Raw genomic sequence first — 10,471 nt, forward strand, 5'->3', positions numbered from 1 at the left:
TGCAGCCTCCCGGCACACCAGAAGGTGAGAGTCACCCCCGGAGCCTGCCCCGCCTGTCCCTCGTGTGCCCTCGCTTTTCCCCTCGCTTTCCCCCTCGTTTTTCCCCTCGCTTTCCCTCTCGTTTTCCCTCTCGCTTTCCCCCTCGCTTTCCCCCTCGCTTTCCCCCTCACTTTCCCTGTCCCTGCCCCTTCTCTTTCCCCGTCCCTGCCCCTTCCCTCTCCCCCTCCCTCCTCCTTGGCTTTCTCCCTCGCTTTCCCCTTCGCTTTCCCCTTCTCTTTCCCCCTCGCATTCCCCCTCTGCCCCTTCGTTTTCCCCTCTCCGTTTTCCGTCCCCTCCCCATGTGGCTCACTTTGCCTCGGGGATTGAGTTATGGGATCATGAAGGCTGGAAGAGTCCTTTAGGATCAGCGAGCCAGCGCTGCGCTGGAGCCCCCCACGCACATGGCTCTTAGACGCCCCCCGGGGATGGGAACTCTGCCGCCTCCGTGGGTAATCCTGTTCCAACGCCTGGCCACCCAAACTGGGAGAAAATCGATATTTTTTTGTGTCTTTGGCACCACGTAGTCTAAAGTCCCTGGGTGGCTGTTGGGTGCTCCCTCCATCACCTCTGTCCTTTATCCCAGCACCCTGTTGGTCCTTGGCAGACCCAGGCCAAGCCCTGGCTCTCTGTAACCCTTTCTTGGCAGAATCATAGAGTCTTATGGGGTTGGAATGGACCCTAAAGCCATGCGCAGGGACACCTTCCAGTGTCCCAGGTTGCTCCAAGCCCCACCCAGGCTGACCTTGAACACTTCTTGGGATGGGGCAAGCACAGCCTCTGCCCTCAGCACCCAGTGCGGCTTTGCCAGGGTCCTTCACCAGCAGCTCGGGGCAGTGCTGGGGATTTGCAGCAGATCTGTGCCCCGCATGAGCTGAGGATTTGTTTCTGTCCCGTGTGTGCTGCCTGCTGCTGGATCTGCCTGGCTGTGACACTGCCCTGTCCCTCCACAGGTGGCACTGCCAGCGCTGTCCCCAACGATGCAGATGGGCACCATCGCACGCTGGGAGAAGAAGGAGGGGGACAAGATCAACGAAGGGGATCTCATAGCAGAGGTATCCTGGGGACGAGGCTGGGCTGAGGAGGATCTCATAGGGGATGTCATAGCAGAAATATCCTGGGGACAAAGCTGGGCTGAAGGGGATCTCTTAGTAGAAATATCCTGGGGATGAAGCTGGGCTGGAGGGGATCTCATAGCAGAAATATCCTGGGGATGAGGCTGGGCTGGAGGGGATCTCATAGCAGAGCTATCCTGGGGACCAGGCTGGGCTGTCTCTCTTGAACTGCATGTCTGGCCTGGGGGCTGTCCCTGCCTGAAGGCAGATTTTAGATCCCATATCCCAATGGATGCTGGTGGGAAGGAGTGACTGTCAGCCTCTCAGAGCTGTTTTGAGGGCAAACTTCCCTAGAGCTGCTGCCTCAGGGTGATTTTTCCAGAACTGTGACCCTGGGGGCCCTGGGCTCACCATTTGCTGTTCTCTCTCAAAGGTGGAGACAGACAAAGCTACAGTTGGCTTTGAGAGCCTGGAGGAATGTTACCTGGCCAAGATCCTGGTGCCTGAAGGAACAAGGGATGTTCCTATTGGGGCCATAATATGTATCACAGTAGAAAAGTATGTATTTTCCTAACCCTTGATGTGAATTCCCCCTCTTGGGGCTTCTGGGGTGTCTTGAGTGAAAGACAGACCGTCACCTGATGGGCTTTGGGGCTCTGTGTGTTCTTCTAGGCCTGAACATATTGATGCCTTCAAAAACTACACCCTGGATTCTGCAGCAGCTGCTGCCCCTGCAGCCTCAGTGCCTCCCCCTCCAGCTGCAGCCCCCTCCCCACCACCTCAGCCTTCTCCTCAGGCCCCTGGCAGCTCTTACCCTCCTCACATGCAGGTAAGAGAGCACTGCTCCTGCTTTAAGGCTTCTTGCACTCTTTTTCTGCCCCTGGCATTGCTGCCTGTGGGGGATTTTGTCATAAAAACTGTCTGGAGAATTTATTAACTGTGCCACACTTGTGGTGTGCTTAGAGCAGGTGTTGGGGGACACCTCAGAAACCTTTTTTAATAAATTAATTTCAGCATCCCGGCTGCTGGTGGAGGAGAGGCTTGTACCTCCAGGGTTGTTGCTTTGAAAAATGAGTTAAATCTGCATTTTTTGGACAGTTGTGGTGTAAAAAGACCTTGTGCTTAGTGTGAGTAGGCTCTGCTCATATCTCAGAGCAGAACTCCAGCCTGTGGTGCTCTGGTGACCACACCAGATGTGTCTGTGGGTGACTAATAATGAATTGTGTTTGGGTATAACCTTTTTGCTTTGCTTGGCTTTTGAAGTGTATCCACGGATGGATTTGAGCACTTTGTGCAGGGGGTTGCTTTGACACCCCTTTGAGAAAGAAAATCTGGAATATTGAACCCCATCCCACATGTGGGAACTGATTTATGTGAGATGTTACTCAAAGTCAGGCATAAAATAATTAATGAATGGCTTCTAAATGTGTGTTTTGGCTACTAAAGTTGCTTTCTTCCCTCTGCTTGCCCCCTCTGCCCAGTTTTGCTCCCCATGTGTGCGTCACAGTGACAAAGTGACTTGCTGCAGCCTTCCTTAGCCTTGCAGGGTGATGGCAGTGATGATAATTTTGATTTATTCATTTCTTGCCCTCTGCTCTTGCTTGGTCTCCTGCTCAGGCCTTGCTAACAGAAGCCAAAGCAGCACAGAGGGACAGCCCTGCTTGGCTGTCATGGAGCCAGACTAGGAGTGCATTAAAGCTGCTTCTTTAGGTTGGCATCATTTCTCAGGAGTCCAGCCTGTGTTGCTGAGGCCTGGGGATGAGCAGGCTCTGACTGTGCTGTGTTCTGTGCCTTCCCAGATCACCCTCCCTGCTCTGTCACCCACCATGACGATGGGCACAGTGCAGAGGTGGGAGAAGAAGGTTGGGGAGAAGCTGAATGAGGGAGACTTGCTGGCTGAGATTGAGACAGATAAAGCCACAATCGGTGAGTCCCCGGCCAAGGTGGGTGAGGTGCCCTTGGAAGGGCCCTGAGCAGCCTCTGCCAGCTCCTCTGGCTGCTCAGGGGGTGGTGCTGTGGGACAGGTTTTGTTAACATCTCATCCCACTGGAGAGCTCCTAAAAGCACTTCTATTTCCTCATCAATCCTTCTTAGCAAGTGCTAAGTTCCCTGCTGGGAAGGGTTCTCCTGCTTCAGCTGCCAGTCTCCAGCAGCAGCAGCACTTGGAGCAGCCCTTGAGCTCCTCAGTGTTGTTTGTTTCTCTCCCCTGCAGGCTTTGAAGTGCAGGAGGAAGGCTACCTGGCAAAGATCTTGGTGCCTGAAGGAACAAGAGATGTGCCCTTAGGAACTCCCCTGTGCATCATTGTGGAGAAGGAGGCTGACATCCCAGCCTTTGCTGACTACCAGGCTGCTGCAGTCACTGACATGAAGGCACCAGCTCCTCCTCCTCCTCCTCCACAGGTAAGGAGAACTCATGGGCACCACTGAGAGGCCTGAGCTGAGCTGTTGTTGACAGTGTGAAGCCCAGGCTTCAACAGGAGTGTTCTGATTTGTGAGTGCAAGGCTGATCCATGTGCTGAGAAGTGATCACTAATTTGCCCTCCAAGACCTACAGCAGGTTTCTTTCATTCTGATCTTTTTCCCAGCTTGTTGCTTGTGCCAGTTCTGATTCCTCATCCTTGAAAATGGGGAGCTCAAGTTCTTTATTTTATTTGGTTTTTTATTCAGCTGACCTCCTTCCCAGTGAGTTTCTGATTTAATTTCTGGGAAGCTTTGTGCACACGAGTCATTATCTCTTGATTGATAATTAGATGGGCCAGTTCTCTTGCTGTGGTTTCCACTGATGGCTTTGATTCTTTGTTAAGGTGATGGCAACTCCTGCAGCTGCTCCTCCTCCTGCCCAGCCTGCTGCTGCTCCTGCTCCAGCAGCCCCCTCAGCAGGGCCACCCCGCAAAGGAGGAAGGGTCGTGATCAGTCCCCTGGCAAAGAAGTTGGCAGCAGAGAAAGGAATCGACCTTACCCAAGTGAAAGGTACCTTTCCTTTCCCCTTCTTTGCTCTCACTGTCAGTTTTCTGTCCCTGTAGATCCATATTGTCCTGTTCTTCCTGACTGCAGCTGTGAACCAGGGGTTGTGTCCAGTGATTCTCTCTGTTGAATAAAACTGAATGAAACTTTGCTTTAGAAGCAAAGCCGTGTTGGAAATAATCAAAATCCTCTCCTGTTTTCCTTTGTCCCTTTCAGGCACTGGACCAGATGGCAGAATCACCAAAAAAGATGTGGAGTCATTTGTGCCATCAAAGGCTGCTCCAGTGAGTAGGCTGGAAATCTGTGGGAAGGGATTTTACAGGCATGGAAAGCTCTGTGGAAGGGCAGTTCCTGCATGGAACTGGCATTGCTGGATTGTGTGGGTGGTGGTGACTGTAAGGTTGGGAAATTTAACCTGCCAGAGACACTGGTGAAGGCTTCTCCCTTTGTTTGTCCCTTTGATATTCCACTGAGAACAAAAATAGTGCGCTGCTAAATCTTCGTGGGCTGAGGTCGCCCAGTCCCAGCTGGTCCAGATTGCTGAAGAGAGGGGGTCAGAAGGAAAGCCAGACCTAGCAAAGCCCAGCCTGTCACTGCTGCCCCAGAAGTGCTCTGATGCTGTGGTTTGTGTTGTCCCTGAGCTGATGGAGGTGTTTTCTGTGTGCTGCAGTTTGGGAGAGCCCCCCAGCACAGCTCTGCTGTCTGTGCAACAACCAGAGCAGGACTGGCTGGGCTGGGAGCTTCACAGCAGCACATCTCAGTGCTGAGCTACTAAATCACTCCATGCTGCATTTAGTAACCAAACAGAGGGGTCAGAAGGAGCTTGGTGGGCACTGGGGAGGTGGAAATGACTGCTGCTCTTTCCCAGGGGCAGCTCAGCCTCAGCACTGAGCTGCAGTTGCCTTTGGGTGCTTCTGGGGTGACGCTGGTGTTCCCTGCAGGCTGCAGCTCCGGAGGCAGTTCCTGGGGTGGCAGCAGCACCCGAGGGGACCTTCACAGACATCCCCATCAGCAACATCCGCAGGGTAAGGGCTCAGTCTGTGCCAAGGCCGCTGTTCTGGCTGGGAGGGTTCCAGGCTGATTTGTGTCCATGCTCTGCACACCCCAGGTCATTGCTCAGAGGCTGATGCAGTCCAAACAAACAATACCTCACTACTACCTGTCCATCGATGTCAACATGGGGAAAGTCCTGGTGCTAAGGAAGGAGCTCAATCAGGTGAGTTCTGGCATCTTGCCTTGGGAAAAAACCATTCTTTTGAGTGCCTTTTGTGGGTCAGTTCTAGATTGTGTCAGAATGAGATTTTCCTCATATCTGCTCCTTCCTGACTTCCCTAAGGGGCTGTTCTGAGCTCTGCTTGGTGGTGATTCATTATTTCAGGTGGAAAATAAAAGGATAGAAAGATTTTTAATAAGAAGAAAGGTAAAAAAATTAGGCAAAAAAATTCCAAGCCAAGTTTGAGGAAAACAAAACATTAACAAAACCTGTGTTCTTAAATTATAAAGGAGATACTTTCACCTTCTAAATTATCCTTGAATTTTAATGCTTGCAAGTGGTGTGATTGTTTTCTAATGTTTCCTGTGAACTGCAGTGACTGCTGTTGTTAATTGGGGTGATGTGTAGGGGACAAACTGACACCTGGAATCTCTTCATTTGCAGGAGGTCTCAGAGAACATTAAGCTTTCTGTCAATGATTTCATAATTAAAGCTTCTGCACTGGCATGCTTGAAAGTGCCTGAGGCAAATTCTTCATGGATGGACACAGTTATTAGGCAGTAAGTTTATGGCATGGTCAGAGCCAGAAACTTCCTTTGTTCATGGCAAAACAGAACTTCTGGGATTTGAGGGAGGGGAAAAATATGATGTGAAGCTGAGAGGTTCTGTTAAAGTGATAACATCTTTGAGTCTAAGGCTGGTGGGAAAGGTGAAATAATTGTCGCAAATTCATGTTAATTTTGGGTTGTCTGGACTGTTTTTATTTTTCCTGTTTGCTCCCTTGCTGGAGTGGTTTCAGCTGCTGTGTGTGTTGCAGGAATCATGTGGTGGACGTGAGTGTGGCTGTGAGCACCCCGGCAGGGCTCATCACCCCCATCGTGTTCAACGCCCACATCAAGGGCCTGGCTGCCATCAGCAAGGACGTGGCTTCCCTGGCAGCCCGAGCCCGGGAGGGCAAGCTCCAGCCTCACGAATTCCAGGTCAGACACCCGAGGTGCTGTTAAACTCTGCTGCTCTTGACTTGTTTGAAAGGAGCAAAGGCTGTTTTGTGATGTTTGAGCCTCGTTCAGTAATCACAGAATGTGCTGAGTGGGAAGGGACCCACAGGGGTCATTGAATGCAGCCCCTGGCCCTGCACTGACACCCCAAATCCCACCCTGGGCATCCCTGGAGCACTGTCCAACCCTCCTGGAGCTCTGGCAGCCTTGGGGCTGTGCCCATTCCCTGGGGAGCCTGGGCAGTGCCAGCACCCTCTGGGGAAGAACCTTTCCTGATCTCCAGCCCAAATTCCCCTGGCACAGCTCCAGCTCTCCCTGGATCCTGTCCCTCCTCACCAAAGAGCCTCCCCTCCTCAGGAAGCTGCAGACTGGAATGAGGTCCCCCCCTCTCCTCATATTCCCACATAAAACAGTTTTTGTGAGTTTGCCCCTGAATGTGTTTGTTTTCTTTTAGGGTGGTACTTTCACAATTTCCAATTTAGGAATGTATGGGATTAAGAATTTCTCTGCCATAATCAATCCACCTCAAGCCTGCATCCTGGCAGTGGGTTCCTCAAAAGAAATACTAGTACCAGCTGATAATGAGAAAGGGTGAGTTTCCTTCTGATCCTGAACTCAAACTCTGAAATCATGCCTCAGTTCCTAACACCTACATTAGATAATAATTTTAAAAACCTTAAAATGTATTGTTGAGACAGTGCTTTCAGTACTTTCTTCAATTTGCATTTAAAGGATGGATCCTGTATTAATATCCCCTTGCTTGGAGCTAAAATTTGATTGGGGCAAGGAGAGCTGAGCTCCCTGCCCTCAGGGGAGCACACAGAGGTGTTTTTAGTGCCTCTGGGAAGTTCCTTCCTTGGTTTTCCTAGAGAAGGAATGAACATGATCTGCTCCCCAGTGCAACTGGGGGAAACATCTGTCACCAGGCACCAGCTGCTATTCCTGGCTCTCCAAGTAGCTTTTCTGCTCTGTAAGTGGCACTGCCTTGCAGAGAGGTGTGTTTTTAACCCTTTTTTTGTTGTTTTTCTCCCAGCTTTGACGTGGCCAGCGTGATGTCTGTCACCCTGAGCTGTGATCACCGTGTTGTGGATGGAGCAGTTGGAGCACAGTGGCTTGCTGAGTTCAAGAACTTCCTTGAAAAGCCAGTAACCATGCTGCTATAATTTAACCATGCAAAGCAGAATTTTCATGGGTCACACTGTTGTGTTTTAAACAAGCTATTTAGACTTTAGTGTTCAGACTTTGAGAGAGTTCCTTTTTTTATTTAAAAAATGTATTATATTATCTGGTAATGTTATTTACCAGTCTGTACAGAAAAAAAAAAGTTTGCAAAAGTGCTTTTCAGAGCAATATTACAGCTACACTGTATTTTTATACAGTTAGTTAACTTGCAAACTCTTCCAAAACAGAGTTAAGCGTCCCAGATTTTAAATAAAACAAAATTATCCTGGCATTGTGCCACCTGCTTCTAAACTCGGGTGCGCAGGGGCTGCACACCAACAGTTTCATGACCTTGGTGTTGTCAGAGCCTGGAATTTCAAACATCTCTTGCCAGGAGCGCAGGTGAGGTGGCCGCAGGAGGGACAAGAGGAGGGGAACTGCCCCATTGCTGTTCTGGGCTGGGAGGTGGCACAGCAGGGCTGGGGACAGAGTCCCAAAGGCCAGCGCTGCTGTTCCAAAATTCCTGTTTGGAATTTGGCTCTGGCCGGGACCTTCTCAGCTCCCTGAGCACTTTAAGGTGAAGGAGCTCTGCGGGCCGTGGGGTCCCAGCTCTGGGGCACCACACAACGTGCTGTGCTGTCTCTCATGGACTCTCACTGCCATCTGCTTCTGCTGTGGAACCTGTGCAGCTGCTGTTCCTGTGGCTGAGTTAACCCCGGGCTCTGGTGCCATGGAAGTCACTGTTTTGCAGAATGTTCAATGTGTGGTGGAAGGCAGTGTAGGCAAATCACACATGCTGATAACCCCAGCAGGGGATGGGAATCATGTGAGGACTGGGATGTTTGGGATTTTTCATTTCAGGCATTCTAACATAGGAAGCTCTGACTTTAGCCACTGGAATTGCAGACCTTCCCTGGATTGTCCATGTTGTCCAACCCCAGTGAAGCTGCAGAATGTGCTCTCCATGTACATATTGTATGTAAGGTGCTTCTCTAGTCTGTTGGACTCGTGTCCAGTTACCCCAGGCATTGTAGCCTGCAAGGGCTGCAGTGCTGAACATTCTGAAATTCCACTTTCCACATGGAAATGTTCATGTAAAAAAAAAGGACAAATGTGCAGTAATGACAGAGTGACCAGGAGAATTAAATAGGGGGGCAGAGTTGAAAAAAAAAGGAAGAAATTGTTCAGGCTGATCCTGTTATTCTGTATATTGTATTAAGTACTGTCTCCTGTAAAATTCTACATAATTCACTAAAGATACTGAAAGAAAATACTGTGGAAATTAAATATTTTTGTGGGAACTATTTAGTGTGTGGTTGCTGTGATGCCTTGCTTAAGCGCAAAAAAAAAAAAGTGCATTAAGATTTTGGATTTTCTTGAATGACCTGAAATACCCTGATTCCAGACTGGCTCTAGTGAACCCATGTTCCATTAAATGTTGGGAATTGACAACTACTAAACCATGTCCCAGTGCTTTTCTCTTCAGCTGTGTGTGGCTTTCCTGCTGTGGCTCAGTGCTCTGCAGCCTTTCAGTCTCACAGTGCGACTCACCCTATTAACCTGAGATGTAATCACAGATCGTGAAAAAGGCCAATCACTTGTTTTTAAAATTTTTAAAAGTTTAATAGTAATAAAATGGTTAAAAAAATAGCAACACGACTAGAGTAATAACAATTTGGACAAATTGAATTAGGACAATATGAGACAATAAAAACAAAGAGTTACGGATGGCCGGGTACCTTTTTCTGGGCATCACAAGCCTGAAAAAGGACCCACATTAACAGAGGATTAACTCTTAAAAGCAACAGCCTGTTGCATATTCATATACTTCATACTTGAGGCATAAAATTCCATTCAAATACAGGATTCTGTCTGGGCAGTGTCAGCTTCTTCTTCTAAATCTTAACAGCGCCTTCAAGGTGGGAAGAAGTTTGTTTCTTCTGATAAAAAGGCAATAAATTCTTTTTCTCTGAAAGATTCGGGTGTCCTGTGGCTGCTGTCTCGCTGCAAGTCCTTTCTTTTAAACAAAGCATCTTACATAGCATAGTTTCTATTTTAACAATTCTTATAACCTAAAACTGTATTTAACACAGCACTTAAAAGAATTAACACAGCATCACTTTTTAACACAACACATATAATATTCATTTTAATATGTGCGAAAAGCCAATCATAAAATACATGCATTTTTCACACAGATCTTTTGCTTTTTGCTGTCTGCAGCTTCCTCTCTGCTCTGCTCACCCGTGGGGCTGTGTGTGACAGGTTGTTCAGCATTAAATACTTAAAGAGAGCTGCTCTAACCATGGCATCCTGTCCGTTTATTTATTTACCAAAAAACCATCACTACTGTCCCTGCAGTAAAGCGTGTGGGCCTTGGTGGTTCTTTACTACAGCACATCACGAATTCTGTAACTAAATATTCAGCTATTCTTTGAAAATTTACAGTCTTGACTCATTTTTTGTGCTATTCCTCCAGCCTTCCTTTTCTGCTTGCATCTCTAAAGGCATTTGAGATATTCACCCCTCATGAGTAAAAAGTGAATTAAAAATGCCCTTAACCCCACTCCTACCAAAGATTTTCACTCTGGGATTTTGTTGTATAATCTGCCAAAACTTCAAGAAATCTCAGTTGTTTTCCCAAGCTGTGTTTGTGCAGAAGTGTCTTACAACAGCTTTGCTAAATGCTGCCTAAGAATATCCAGGATTACGGAAAACAATTAATTAAAAGGCAATTTAAAAAATAAATTATAAATAATACTCAAAATTGATTAAAACTATTTAAAATGTTATTAAAAATATTACTTAAATTTAAACCATTACTTAAAATTGAATTTAAGCCATTCCTTGAATTTGAATGATTACTTAAAATTGAATTTAAACCATTACTTAAATTTTATTAGTTAAGTAATTGATTCAAACTACTAACGAGTTCTATCGTTTCCAGCATTACCCAGCCACAGTCTTTCTGGCAATTTCTGCGTTAGTTTGGGGTAATTTTTTATCCAAAAAGAGCATTTCTTTAGAGCAGCCACCTGCTGTCC

The 10,471-nt window shown here is 47.9% G+C and overlaps 1 protein-coding gene across 1 annotated transcript in view; it reads left to right on the top strand.

Annotated features, from left to right (window-relative positions):
* Window positions 1-8,887, top strand: part of DLAT (dihydrolipoamide S-acetyltransferase) — a 9,908-nt gene extending 1,021 nt beyond the window's left edge. Inside the window, exons 2-15 of the mRNA XM_014309688.2 lie at window positions 6-24; window positions 990-1,091; window positions 1,525-1,649; window positions 1,764-1,920; window positions 2,891-3,017; window positions 3,304-3,491; window positions 3,896-4,061; window positions 4,272-4,339; window positions 4,997-5,080; window positions 5,164-5,271; window positions 5,713-5,828; window positions 6,086-6,248; window positions 6,721-6,857; window positions 7,300-8,887. Coding sequence (XP_014165163.1) covers window positions 6-24; window positions 990-1,091; window positions 1,525-1,649; window positions 1,764-1,920; window positions 2,891-3,017; window positions 3,304-3,491; window positions 3,896-4,061; window positions 4,272-4,339; window positions 4,997-5,080; window positions 5,164-5,271; window positions 5,713-5,828; window positions 6,086-6,248; window positions 6,721-6,857; window positions 7,300-7,429 — 1,690 coding nt within the window. The 3' untranslated portion in view covers window positions 7,430-8,887. The remainder of the gene's footprint in view (window positions 1-5; window positions 25-989; window positions 1,092-1,524; window positions 1,650-1,763; window positions 1,921-2,890; window positions 3,018-3,303; window positions 3,492-3,895; window positions 4,062-4,271; window positions 4,340-4,996; window positions 5,081-5,163; window positions 5,272-5,712; window positions 5,829-6,085; window positions 6,249-6,720; window positions 6,858-7,299) is intronic.
* The last annotated feature ends 1,584 nt before the right edge of the window (window positions 8,888-10,471 follow it).

This window comes from Geospiza fortis, unplaced genomic scaffold (assembly GCF_000277835.1).
Source record: "Geospiza fortis unplaced genomic scaffold, GeoFor_1.0 scaffold183, whole genome shotgun sequence".
Taxonomy (NCBI): Eukaryota; Metazoa; Chordata; class Aves; order Passeriformes; family Thraupidae; genus Geospiza; species Geospiza fortis.